This window comes from Lissotriton helveticus, chromosome 4_1, assembly GCF_964261635.1.
Source record: "Lissotriton helveticus chromosome 4_1, aLisHel1.1, whole genome shotgun sequence".
Lineage (NCBI taxonomy): Eukaryota > Metazoa > Chordata > Amphibia > Caudata > Salamandridae > Lissotriton > Lissotriton helveticus.
The window spans coordinates 85,373,744-85,388,697 of record NC_136063.1 but is presented as its reverse complement, the minus strand read 5'-3'; the positions used below and the strand labels follow the sequence as shown (position 1 = coordinate 85,388,697).

Here is a 14,954-nt window from a genome sequence, read left to right as displayed (position 1 = left end):
ATGGCTATAATAGGTTTGATAATATGCTCTATTCAATTCCAATCGAAGCTCATGTTAGATGTGAAGGACATCTAACGTGAGCTTCGATTGGAATTCCATAGAGCATATTATCAAACCCATTACCGCCACTTTAGCAACACTTTCCTTCCGATAAAGTGGCGATAATTTTATCACCCAGGCTTGATATCATGACCCAGAGTGCGTAGTGTACAACAGCTTCTCTGTAAAATCTATAATTACCTCCGAGCAGTGACAACAGATAGGTTACAACAGTCTGACAAACAGATCCACAACCTTATTACGCCACTTTTGAGTCACTTTTAACATGGATAAAGTGATGCAAGGAGCTAGTAAATCTACATCTCACTTTTCAAGAAAAAATCTCAACTCCAGACTCTGCGACACAGTTTTAATGTTGTTTTCTCTCTCTTTCTCTCTCTCTCTCTCACTGTCTGTGACATCATTTCTCTTTCTCTTTTAAACTTAGACACTACTGTCTTGAACGTGTAGAAGAATTGTTCAGAATAAGTTGTGACACCAACTGTCTGAAATGTTTACCCGCCAAGTTTATACAACGGTAAGCACAGAGGCCTAGATGTACAAAGCCTTCATAGGAATGCATAAGAAATAAGTCGCCATAGCGGGCGTCAGTAACGCAGTAGGCACTTCCATATAGACACCACTTGAACGCGGCACTATAACAGAACTGGAATGTACGAGTCACACTGCACACATAAAACAGTAGAGTTACCAAAACTTGTAGGGACATAGTATCAAGAATGGCAATAAAAGAATCGCCGTTTCAGCGCCAGGAACCTGCCGCTAAAGCGTCGATAATGGGCTTGATAATATGCCCTTCTGAATTCCCATAGTAGCCCAGGTTAACACCAGAACCTGGACTGCTATGGGAATTCACAACATCATATTATCAAGCCCATTATCGCCGCTTTAGTGGCAGTTTCCTGCCGCTGAAACAGCGATAATTTTATCACCGTTCTTGATAATATGCCCCGTACTGCTTCAGCTCATTAACTCACATCTACATGATTCTAAACTCTAATTTTCTTTTTTGTTTTGCAGATTACCAATCGGACACCTTTTGGAATCCATTTCACAATTTGTTTAGGACATTGTTTAATTTTTTTTCCATTCTAATATAGTTATAATTGAGTTTCGTTTATATTTATTGTTTAATAAAAGTTAATTAATAAAAACTACATACTTTTTTTATTTTGTGGGGGAGGTGTATGACCGCTCACAATAAAAATAATGTTGAAATACTATAGTAAGATATTCAAGACCAGGATTGAAAACTACTGAGTTCTACCTAACAGATATAATAAAAACAACGGTGAGAAACTATGAAAATGGCGATGGACGGAGTACGTAATCAACGTTTGGCGCCTCGGCACTACCTTTCAAATAAATATATAAAAAATATGACACTTAATACAGTACAAAAGTACAGCAGCAGATGACACACACGAACCAGGAAAAGAAAGCAACAGATTTACTAACTGATACAAAGAAAGGTTTGCTTGTTGAACTTGAAAAAAAAGAAAACGTGGGCTTCAAAACGACGCTGAGCATGCGAAGAGAGTACAACTGCTACACCAAAAAAAATGGAAAGCTTTACATACGATCATAGAAATTAAGAAGCATATTATAGACAAAAGGTGATACATTATCGTCGCTTTTATCGACAGGAAGCTGCTGATAAAGCGGTGATAATGTGCTTGATAATAGGCCCTTGTAAATTCCCATAGCAGCCCAAGTTCTGATGTTAACCTAGGCTGCTATGGTTATTCACAAGAGCATATTATCAAGCCCATTATCGCCGCTTTATCGGCAGTTTCCTGCCAATAAAAGCGACAATAATGTATCGCCTTTTGTTGATAATATGGCCCATTGCTCTTTTTTTTTTACCAGTAAACTTAGGTGCATATTATCAAGGACCGCTGTTAAAATTATCGCTGTTTTATTGGCAGGAAACTGCAGATAAAACGGCGATAATGAGCTTCATAATACGGCCTTGTTATATCCCATAGAAGCCTATGTTAACACCAGAACATAGGCTTCTATGGGAATTTACAAGGACGTATTATCAAGCCCACCCTCCCAACATTAATAAAAAACTCCAGACAATGCAGGTACCCGGAGCTAGAAGGTCATTTTACATATCACTGCCCCAGAAATGTGGCGTTCCCCGCGGCATGTACGGGGAGAGAGAGAGCGAGAGAGCTCAAAACATATATTTTTTTTTTAAAAGACACGAGGGGTGCCGCTCACCGAGACTGCGGGGAGTACGACCGTAAACCCCTTGCATACTTCAAAATAAAACCAGAGGAGTGCTGTTCCCCAGTGCTCGGGGCACCTTACAAGCCCCCATTATGCAGAAACATTGCCCCCGTAATTTAAGGGACCTAATGAATAAAACGGACTTCTACTTTTTTTTCACCTTTTCCACTGCGTACAAGTACTGCACGAGTACCCCGCCATTTTTTTATTTAAAAAAATAAGAATTGAGCCTAAAGATCCATGTACCACCCCCTGACCAACACTATAGACTCTGAATCTTTCCACCCTGCCCCGTTTCCTTATTTCTCAACTTTGTTTTACTGTTTTCTTGTGATTCTCCTCACCCGACAAACAACATGGCTGCCAACACTTCCTGGTTTGGAGTATTGACAGCCAATCAGCATGCAGCTCCTGCTCGTAAATGTACGTATTTCCATACACGTACGCCGCGATTTTTCTTTAAAAAATAAAAATAAAAAATAGAGCCTAAACATCCATGTACGACCCACTGAACAAGCCTAGAGGGTAAGAATGTCTCTACCCTACCCCCTACCCTTATTTCTCAACTTTGTTTTACTGTTTTCTCGTGACTCGGTTCTAGAGAGGCACAAGATGGCTGCCAACACTCCCTGGTTTCGAGTGTTGACAGACAGTTAACAGCCAATCAGCATGCAGCTCGCGCTCGTAATTGAACAGATTTCAGTACGCGTGCTGAACTCAGTTTCTAGATATCGCTATGATTTTACTTGCAATTTTCTCAGAAACTACTGAACGGATTTACACCATTTAAAAAAATGCACAATCTGCGAACAGAACCCTACCTCTCTGCCACATTTCGTGTAATTCCGTTAAGCCGTTCGGGCTGTAGCCCTGGCTAAAGGTCCCTATGGAAAACTGCCTGGGGAAAACCCGTTTTGGGACCCCCCTTTTTTCTCTGCCCCCACTTAACGAATCACCCCCAAACTTTCAGGGAAAGAGCAGAACCGAGCAGGCCATTGTCTTCACAAAGATTCGTCCACCGGCGCCAAAGTTATTCCAAATAGATTGTTGTGGATTTCCTATGGAAACTAGGTCCTAACTATAACTACCTACTGGCGACCGCCAGTAGGTAATTAATATATATATATATATATATATATATATATATATATAAAAATATATATATATATATATATATATATATATATACACACACACACACACACACACATACATATACTGCGACCGCCATTACGATATGGATATATATATTACACAAACAAAAGGTTAACCTTGAGGAAGAGCCGCCAGGTAGATTGTTACTGCACTTACTTTATTGCGATACAGTAGTGCGTACAGAAAAGAAACGTGCTTTAAAATCAATAGCGCCGGCTGCCAGACGTGTTTAGAGTGTCCTCTTAATCATTGGCATTCAGATGCAGCAATTAATCCAGACACGCATACTGCTCATTAGAACACATGACCCACCCCACCCTTACCTTACCTTACCAGTGGGCGATGCCGCAACTGCCACCTTCTGGTACGTGTAGTAGCATGAAATCGTGTTTCTCAAGTGACTTTTGCCCAAAGTCTTGCGTTCAACGGTGAAATCCCTAGTGGGTAAAGACCAAGTTCTCGTGAAGCGCCTTGCTCAATTCATGTATCACAAAAGGCTTTACCTCCTGCATCACAATGACCTCACGTCCGAAGTCACCGCAGGTCCGCAGCAGCAGAGGAAGAGCCGCTAGGTAGATTGTTAGGACACTCGAAGAGTATCTGTCTTGTTCCTTTCTTGATATCAAATGAGGAGGACAAAACGCCATTGATTTTAACTCTGGCCACTGGATGATCATGTAAAACATTTATGTATAAAAGAAATTACAACCCGAAGTTCAATTGAGTAAGAACATGCTGTATGGGGGCCAGTCCGGAGAATCAAAGTCCTTTCCAAAATCAATGATCCTTAGTGCAGAGGGGGAGAGAAGTCCTCCATTCATGTGAGTGCAGTCTGAACTCTTCGGATGCAACGACTAGTGCCCCTGTTTGGCATGAAGCCATTTTGGCTTCTTTATATCAAGGAGTCAATTACTCCCATTAGCCTGTCGGCCAATGCATTGGCAAGGACCTTTTTTTAACTTTATTTTTCATTTTACATTTTGCAAATATAAAAACAAATTGGCGTCAATACAGCGTATGTATGCATACCGTTGAATTGGCAAGGACCGTAACTTAATTAATGATATTGGCCTATACAATTGACAAACGCTGGGCGGTTTGCAAGGTTTAAAAAGTACTGCTATTGTAGATGAATGGAGATCTCCAGGCGGAGATATGTTCAATCTGGCTTCATCCAACATACAGCAGGTGAGATGACGTATTCAATGCAATCTGCAGGAAGAACACCATAGGGAATCCATTTGGACTTGCGTCTTACCGGTTTGCTCCAAAGATCATTGGATAGAACTTGAAGGGGAAGGTCACCTATCAGGGGAGGCAGATGCTCTATCTTGGGAATGGGCGTGGAGCTATGCAAGGAGCGATATTGGTCTGTGAATACATCAGCAATCTCAAAGGCGTCCGTCTTCATTATACTGTAAGTGTCTCCGATAGAGGGGGCTAGTCTAGAGGTGGTCTCTCTGTGTCAACTAGTACAACAGTTCACCCGATTTGTCCCCGTCGCATATATCTCAATAGAGATGCTATTCATGTTAATCTAGCTGTGTCTAATGTCATTTGAAGGAGAGATTCTTTGGAGATCTCTAATTGGCATAGCATTGAGGTCTCCATAGTAGATTTGGAGTATATTTATTTTACGATAACTAATGTCTATCTTGTAATACATTTTTATGGGCTAGATAGGATTTGGCTTTCTCCCTAATTACAGTTTTAAGGGCTATTTATTGTGCTACAGCCCAACTCATGAAATAATCATGGGCAGTGGATCTCAGCTGATCCAAGCATCAATTGAGACTCATCAAGAGAAGGGAGCAATCACTGACTGGATCTCAGCTGTTTTACACAAAATCCATCAAGGAGAGGAAAAAAATCACTGACGTTGCATCTCAGTTCTTCCAAATCCATCAAGAACATGATCTAATCACTGACACAGGACCTAAGTTGGTCCAATATTTCTCAAAAACCCATCAATACCTTTCATTATTCTTAATTAGAAATTAGTTGAGAAGTACATCTCTTATCCAATGAGATAAAATTGACATGGTTTAGAAAATCCTAAAACTGACCTGGCACCCTCACAATGCTTTAGGACATAATCTCAACCCCACAAAGGTCAACAAGCATAAATCTCAACAATAAAAGGTCAACAACACAATACTGACTACAATAACACATTCCCCTCGTCATGCTCAGTACACCACTTATCCAATGGCATGTTAAAAAGACAATATTCTGTGGCTAGTGACAAGCAGATAGTAAGCACTCTCTGTCAATAATGTAGTCCTGAGTCTGGAATCAAGAAATGTTTTAGTAGACATTTGGAATTCAGATTATGAAAGCAAAACAACAGTTTAAAGACACACAGACAAATGCAAACACACATTCATACTCTGTTGCGGCACAAACTTACTGACAGATAATTCCAGACACATTCAAACACAAACTCAGTGGCACAAACACTCACATAGTAGCATGAATTGACCCAGTGATGCAATTCCTCCACACCCAAACATACACAAACCCATAAACAGACATGTACAAACAGCCACAGGTAAGTGTACGCTTACAAAGAGATGACTAAGAAATCATACACACACACACACAAACACACAGATGCATGACCTCCCCCAAAGGACTGTTACCATACACACACAAACACACCAACAGACACATGCACACAAATAAATAGATAAATGTCTGCATGGACACACTTACAACCAGATGCCTACAAACCATGCATACTTTCTCTGGCACAGGCCACATAACCATGTGATTACTACTTAAAGGTTGGGAGAGTAATTCTTGTTTATGCTTCTTTCAGGAAGACCCTTGGAAAGATGTGGGCTCCAACCCCCCACCCCCCCAGACCGTGTCTCTCCAGCCGGTACATTTATCTGGTGGAGGCACGACCCAGGCTACAGGGCGAACAATAAGTCTCTCTGAATCTCTAGCCTAGAGAGGAGCATGTACAGACCTGCACATACACAATGACAGATCTTTAACTGCACAGGGCTCACGGCTGCCACTCACCCTCAGGGTGTGATACTGTTCCTCTTCCCCGAGTTTAGACTCCAGAATGTATCCCATCTCTTTCCTCAGAGGACACAGCCAGTCCTGGAGCTTCACCTGCAGAGAGGAAAGCGCACAAGTGACAACTGATCTGTGAAGGGAAGTCAATTATTTGATCATAAACAATAATAATCCACACATATACAGATTGTAATTACCAGCCGTATATTTACATTTTAATTACCATTCACACATATCTTGATTTGCAAATTTTAACCACTGTTTTCCAAGCAAGAAGCATCAGTCACACATACCCGAAATGTAAGTACCACGCCACACATGGACAGATTTTAGATTTGTTTGTATTATAATAGAACTGTTGACCAAATGTAATAGATTTGCCCTGTATTGTTTAGATTCTGTAAGGTATGTCCCTTTCCTATATTTGATGTGGTTTGTTTGATACATTTTGCCTCAACAAGTTTGCAACTTGTTTTTAGAGTATATAGTATGAATCCTATGCTTTTAATAATATATAAAAAACATCCTTGAGAATTGCAGCCCTGATGAAGCTTGGGATACAACATCGAAACGTGCTGGCTGTCTTGCTGAGCCTTATGCTACTTACTTGAAAAAAATAAAAGAATTCATCTACAATAGAAGTCTGGACATCTTTGGTTATTTGGAGTCATTGACTCTTCTATTTTGGTGGTTGTTGCCTATCCATTTGTGTATGAATTTAGCAGTTTGGATTGGGGGGGGGGCTGATTCAGGGAGGTGGTTGCCTTTTTAAAAAGAAGGTTTACAGGAACCCTAACATTTGGCCTTCAACCCTCCCGTTTGCTGATTTTGTGTTGCTAGTTTTAGGACTCTGTGCGCTTTACCACTGCTAAGCAGTGCTAAAATGCTAGTGCGCTCTACTTAAAACATGGTACGGTTGGCTTATACCCAATTGGCACACTTAATTTACTTGCAAGTCTCTAGTAAAGGAGCACTACTTGCAGCAATGATTGTGCCACCCACATAAGAAGCAAAACACAACATGATGGACGGAGTGCTGAAACTTTTCAACCACTCACCCCCAGTCAAAGATCTGGGTTCAATCCATTGTTCTTTTGCTCAATATGCCACTCCAATTTGGACCCAGCCTTATGCAAATCAGTCTTGATCTTGCTCCTCATTCGAACAGTCCAGGCGGAACTCCCAGGCCAAGTCCTCCCTGGACTGGAAACAAGCACCCTGGGACCGGTTTTTGGGGTGTCACCCCTCATCAGCCAGGCCAGCGTGAATCCAGGGATATAGAGAGCAAGGGACCCACATCAGGGCATACCATTCGTCACTTAGGGCGAACATAGCAAACTCAACAAGATGATGGACAGAGTGATGAAACATTTCAACCGCACACCCACAGTCACAGATCTAGGTTTAATCCACATAAGTAGCACTTTAAACAGGACGCTCCTTAGCTGGAGCATCTGTGCGCCTAATAAAAACCACATAACATAACATAACATAACATAACATAACATGCCTAAGATCTGCCATTGAAGCCTCTGTGTACAGTTCTAAACTGCCATTTTAACCTAGTAAAATAAAGCTTTTGATAGGCCCAGCCTTTCGATTTTAATACATTTGTCACCTCTAGGGTAGGCACTGGACAGCCAAAAGGGCAGGGTGTAGTGTATTTAAAAAGTTGGAAATGTACTTTTAAGTTTCAAAAGTACTGGTAGTGAAAAACTCCTAGTCAGGTTTCATTACTACACGGCCTACCTCTCCAACTTTGGAGCTACCTTATTACATTTAATAAGTGTAGCTTCCAAATGGGAACAGGTAATCAGGTCATGTTTGGTGTCATTGGAATTATAATGAAAAATCCTAACTTATGGTAAAGTCAGATTTAAAATTAAAATTTTGAAAATGTCACTTTTGGAAAGTTACTATTACCCTGGCTTAGCCATTTGGTGCCTGCAGCCTATCTCTGGGACACATGACTAGGTGTGCATGACAGTTGGGCATTGTGTATTCCTCCTAGTCAGTCACACACAATAGTGAGATTAGGTGTGCCTCGTTGGACCATCATAGGCAGGACGGGAGGGAGGAACTCGATTCAGTCCCACTTACACTTGAAGAGACTGTGTCCTGTCTCCACCCAAAGGGCTTCTTTCTACCTGAAGTTAGTCTGGAGCTAAGGCAGGGCATCTGTGCATGTCAAAGGCCTACCTCTAGAAGCTTCTCCCCAATTCATAGGCTCAACTTGGAAAGTATACTGGACCTCAGACAGCACCACTTCATTTCACTTCTGGTCTGTGGATACTATGCTAGTAAGAAAGACTACTGTGCTACTGAAAGGACTGCCACTCTGCTTGACAGAGCTGCTCTTAAGGACTGCTGTCCTGCTATACTGATTGGGTGCCTCCTGCCCTCTTGCCTGGATGAAGAGGACTGGACCTGCATCTCTTAAACCCGGAATTCCAGAGTGACTTCAAGAGCTAGTTGCCTGGCCTCCTGATCTGAACCCTCAGGGACACAACAGGCTTCCAACAATCTTGACCCTGGACCTGGCCTGAAAATTCAGCGTATCTGTCCATTTTTAGCCTCCAGGCACCCGTTTAAAATGTTAACACAATTTTTAGCATCAGAGAGTCTACCCTAAGTGGTGCCACCTCTGTCTATACCATTAGAAGTGGACTTAAGGTGCTCTGCCAGCCTCTGTGGACACTGCAGAACTGAGGCATCTCTTCTGATGCTGGACGCAAACTTAAGCAGAAACAACCCATCACAGCTGCTGTGTGGATTGGATACATCGTAAAGATCATCATCACTAAGCAACCCCATTAGAACAGCCACTGTGCAACACATCCTAGGCGCAGGCCGTCACATTCCCTGTTGACAGCAGCCTCAATGCCGGATTCTGCATAGCACCCTCGTAACTCTTCTGAACTGATGCATCACCCCGGCTGAGTGCCTCATACTGGACGTCGGACTTTGCATCGCAAGCCCCATTGATGGGATCCTTGCTGAAGACACAGGCCCTCGGATCCCAGCCTAGCCACATCTAGGAACTGATGCATCACTTCGGTTGCAACGCTCCTCAAATAAAGATTTAAGGTGCTCTGTTCAGCTGTAGTAACTGGGTCCGTGTTGCTGGCTCGCGCTCCATTGCGGTCTGCCTAAACTAGTGAATTTGTCCTGGTCTGGCACAACCAGATATCCACAGCTGGCGATTTGTGCTTCTTGGCACTATTTTCACTAAAATCTTTAAACTTGAATATCTCTTGTTCTACTGTTTGAATCTTTACCATTTTGGTATTGTTTTATTTGTTAAAGAAAGTTATATTTCTCTAACTTGGTGTGGGATCATTTCTGGGTAGATGTTTGTCTTTATGGCTATTTGACGTGTTGTATAAACACTTAACACTTTTCCTTAATGTTAAGCCGGACTGCTCGATGCAATGCTACCCAAGGTTTGTCCTGTGGTTCTTAGGCCCTGGGCATATACATGTCCATGTTACAGGCTTGCGTTTAGAAATGACATCTTTTACACAGACCTTTAACATACATTTGCCTATGCACCAGCACATGATAAGGTAGAGGGAATGTATTTGCATACATATCCACTTCTCGTAGACACCTTATTTCCTAGAACATTCTGTTCAAGGGCGGGGTGCACTGAGTTAATTGTTGCTATTTATAGTGTCTGTTTAGCGACACCTCGGGAGGGTAGAATGAACAAACACGCCAGACAGAGCTCAGGTAGCAGAACATATGAGGGCCCTATCCTGAGAAGGAAGGCTGCCCGCTCTACATCAGCCCCAGCTGCTGGATGAAACACACACGCACACAGGTAACTGGGGATGGGCCACTCTTGGTATCTTGGTAGATGCAGACACCTATGCTTGATTAGGATAGGCTGAGGTAGGCAGGAGAACAATTACATCTATGTATATAATCATCTGCTAAATGTACAATGGTTGAACTCTTCATTCTGTTCACCATCATAATTATGCTGATGACTTTATTTGGTCTCATTTTATTAATCATTGCAGCACACGTATTATAGGCAAGGATACAATTGCCTCAATAATGGTATTTAAGTGCCAATCTGTGTCTTTCTTGTGTCTCTCTCTGGGCACCCTTGAGTTACAAGCGAAAGGGTAAGATTTGTTTCCACCATTCCTTGTGGAATTAGGGTTGCCGTGCTCTAAGGTCGCAGACACCATCCAGTACCTTGTAATATATATATATATATATATATTTCTCAAAGAAAGAACCCAGCCAGGCTCCTGTCAGCAGCCCAGATTCTCCACAGCACAGACAGAATTCAGACGTTTCTTCAAAATTGAGGTATTTTATTTCATTACAATATCATTAGTGCAACATAAGAGATCGGTATATATCAACATATTCTAATGGTATATGTGGAGATGGTACCATAAAGCTGTAAAGCTTATGTTGGCAAAAAGCCCAATCTTACTGATAAGTGAGAACCCTATGACAGGTTTAGCACAGGTTGATATAGGGTTGGCTTGACAAAACTGTGGTTGCTGCTTGACACGGACTCACACCCCAGTCAACTAACAAACCAATTTCTTACAGTAAAAGGTGATTAGAGTGAGCAGACTGGGTTGACTAGTAGGCACCTGCTGAGGGGGCATTGAGAGGTGAGTAGAGGGAACAGAGTAGGGTGATAAGTAGGCATGTACTTAAGGGGCAATGAGAGGTGAGTAGAGGGGGCAGAGTAGGGTGATGAGTAGGTGTACTGGGGGTGAGCAGAGGAAGAAGAGCATGGTTATGAATAGACGTGTACTGAGAGTACCCAATCACATAAAGGGTGAGGGAGCACACTGCCTCTTATACTATCACATTCACACATCCAGTTGCATGGTGGTAAATGCCTTGCATAACAGCACTCACTTTAATTACATTATTTAGTGTTCACCGTTGTTGGTGCAGCCAATGCTGTGATTCTCTAGACACGTTTCAAGATATTTGCCCTTCTTCAGTCAATAGTACAAAGTTAAATTTGGGGGGTAATGGCAATGCTGCCCACAATTTCTCAGGGTCGATTACCACTTCCAGAGCACAGGTGCATCTAAGATCTCATCAGACAAGTTCAGCAAGGAGCCAATCACAACAAGAGGGGAGGGAGCACACTGCCTGGCGAACCAGCACACAATTTACCCAGAAGCATTGTGGCAAAAGCAGTGCATAATTACACTTTCTCATTAAGGAGAGGGCAGGTTAACTTGTGACTCGGATTTGCTTGTGACAGGCGCGTGCATCTGTTTGAAGCTTGACATCTGCAGGCATAATCTCCCCTGGTCATCCAGTCAGGAGGAGGTCGCTCCTACCCGCATTAGAGGTCCAATAACACGAAATATCAAAGTCTATACAATGAAAGCCAGTCCATAAAGCAGCAGGCGCCGCTGTGAGGGCAGAAGAGGAAATTAGACCAAATTCCACGGCAACCTTTTATCTGATGGAGCGGCTTTTAGTTAAATAAATGCAAGCTGTGTAGGAGAGTAGGGTCTGCTTCCTATGTTCACCCCCACTTTTTGCTGCAATTCTCTGGTTTTTCGACTTTAATGTGGCTGTGGGCCTCCTAACCAGACCCACAGCCCAGCTGTTTTCGCTCTAAATTGCTACCATGCACTTTAGGTGCATACCAGATTGGTTACTGGGTCACCCTTGTGAGCCCCTGTATAGTGTACCATAGGTACCCAGGGCATAGGTGCACCCCCGCCTACCAGGGGCTGCAGCATGTATTGTGCCACCCCTGGTTTTCCTTCCAAACTGACACCAAAGGTCTGTTCACACAGCCTGGGTAAGGTGGTGTAATAACCCCTTACTTAGATATAGTATACCTATATCTACCTTTACATATAGACACATATACACCTATAAGCCACTCCTATGGTAGGCCTCGACAATCCTTGAGGCAGAGTGCTTGGTTTTAAGTGAGAGGGTGCTCTGGCATGAGCTGAGCCCCTCTGCAGCTTTCAGAACCATCTCCTTATAGCTGTTCTACTATATAGCCAGACCATATACTCTCAAGTGCATTATAATCCTCGCAGTTACTGCTAACTTTGGTTTGGCTTTATCAAAACATGTCGTGTAAGGTGTCAAACACTTTGGAATACTACCCCCCCTGCCAATTCTGGCGGCGGGGATATCATTCCACCCTTCTAGGAGAGAAAGACATGTAGTTCACTGCTTTACCCGGTTAAAGTTAAACAGAGCCTCAGCATCACAAAATGGATGCTGCTGCCACAGACACGAGTCTGACCTCCTGTTGCTGGGGGAAACTCCAGCAAGGGTGGCCTGGGCAATAGGTTTCCTGTCCAGAGAGGTACCAGCACCTCCCCAGACAAGGGTTTTGTGTATTGGGGCAGGGAGGGCTGCATTCATTGAATGCATCTAAACACTGCCTGGGGCACACAAGGTGCTCCATGCATAGCTCGGTTCAAACCAGTTGCTGGGGACCTCCAATCCCCAGCTCCGGTGTGACACTAGACAAAGGGAAAGGCGTGTAACCACACCTTTCTCAGGTGCACTCATAGGAGGAACTTAGTAAGGTAATCCAGCCCCCTTTCTTAGTATAAGTATAGGAGCTGTGTCCCTAGGACTTTAGATTATCCTGGACGAATCTTTGAAAGACATATCTTGGACCTTCGACATACCATTCTGACTGGAAGACGGAAGACATCTACCTTGTGATCAAGGAGTGACCACCCTGCGCAAACAGGCACAGAGCAACTTCACCAGCCTGCAGTTTCAAGGCTCCCGTTGGAACCCGTAGACTCTGCGACTCAAGAACTGGACTTCCAGACTTCTCTGACCCTGACCCATGTCCACAGCAAAACTGAGACCGGTGGCTGACACGAGAGACGTAGGACCGGACATCTTGGACATCCTGCATTTTGCTACCTGCACTCCTTTCCTGAAGCCTCAGTAAGTTGTGCATTGGGGTACAAGAAGCCCCAGCCCGAGCAACATTTGCACTGATGCTCAAGCCCCCACACTCCACAAATGTCCCGTGGGCCCAGCCTTTACATTTGTGCTCAACGCGTCTTCCCGGATCCTTGCTCATTGGCTAGTCATCCCCCTGAAGATACCATCTTGAATCTAACTTGCGATCCTGGTTGCTCCAGGCTTACTCCAGCTTCCCTGAAAAGGAGAAGCGCCACAGACCTTCCTGGTCTGCAACCGAGCCAATCTTGACATCCTGCTTGGGCTGCGGTTGCCAAGGCTTGTTGGCTCCAATCCGGATACCAACACAGCAGTCATCTAGATCCATCATGGGACAACTCGAATCCAGCTCCTGGCCATTGTCGATGCCTCCTGGACCTCGTGGCTGAAGAGACAAACTCACCTTCTTCACCTTAAAGCACCCAACATCGTCTGGCTCCTTCCTGGTCACTGGCTAGTGACCCAGACTCTGTCCCCTCTGCTTTCAGGTTCTTCACATCTCTGTTCCACCCTTGGATCCACCGAGACACTCTGGTCGCCTGCAGCACTTCTTTGCAGCTCTCCATAGAAAACCACGACGAAACCCAACACGAAAAGACACCCATTCACCCGGCTTCCCTGGGTGAGGTAACACGAGTACTCCAGTGCCCCCATGGGTCTTGACTCTCAAAGTGTCCTAGTTTAAAAGGGTTCCATCCTAGTCCATCCGGAAGTGTCCTTAAACTGTAACTTTGTAACTTTTACGAACTCCCTAGAAAGTCAATGGGAACCGGCGCCTGTGTTTAGACACTGCACGCGGCTCCCGTGGGTCTCCTACTTCCTAACCTTTTGTTGTTTAGTGTAGCCCCAGTGATTCTTCAGGCCCTAGGCCTGCTTTCTAACTCTCTCGTGGTACTTATACCACTTTCTTAGTATATGGTTTGTGAGGCCCCTAGGGCATAACGTATATTGTGCAACTTATCGTATATTAACTGTGTGACTTGTATTGTATTTTTACCTCTGACCTCATCAAGAGTGAGGAGGGGTTGTGTTTAGATTAAATACATATATATTTGATATACACCTTCTGTGGTGTCCTTTTATTTGGTACTCAAGGGCTTATATAAGGTAAAACAACTTGCTTTTTGATTCATGCTACCACTAGGATAGCTTTCTATAAGGTTGACTTTACAACCCTCAATAAGGGTCGATTAGACTGGTGCAAGGTGCCCCTAGAACTAGTGGACATCATATGCCAGGCTAACTTCTCACATTGGTGTGCAGCGGTTGGGATAGGAGCTTGCAATTTGTTTTACCAAATAATCGAGATATCATCTGAAAGATCCTATCAAGGAACCTGTAGGTACATATAAATCAAGTCTTATATGCATAGGTTCTACTGAACTTAGTAGTTGGTGGTAAGGGCTTAGCACACCCCGACTACAACTCCTAGAGAAGTTCTAGTAGGAAACCAAATAGTGTAGGTAGGTGCACACACCACACCTCACTAGAAAGGTCCTTGGAAGCAGAGCCTAGTGGACCTC

General features: G+C 43.6%; 1 protein-coding gene across 1 annotated transcript in view; it reads right to left on the bottom strand.

Annotated features, from left to right (window-relative positions):
* Positions 1 to 14,954, bottom strand: part of LOC144828381 (E3 ubiquitin-protein ligase TRIM39-like) — a 182,627-nt gene that overhangs the window by 150,272 nt on the left and 17,401 nt on the right. Inside the window, exon 2 of the mRNA XM_078686495.1 lies at positions 6,484 to 6,579. Coding sequence (XP_078542621.1) covers positions 6,484 to 6,579 — 96 coding nt within the window. The remainder of the gene's footprint in view (positions 1 to 6,483; positions 6,580 to 14,954) is intronic.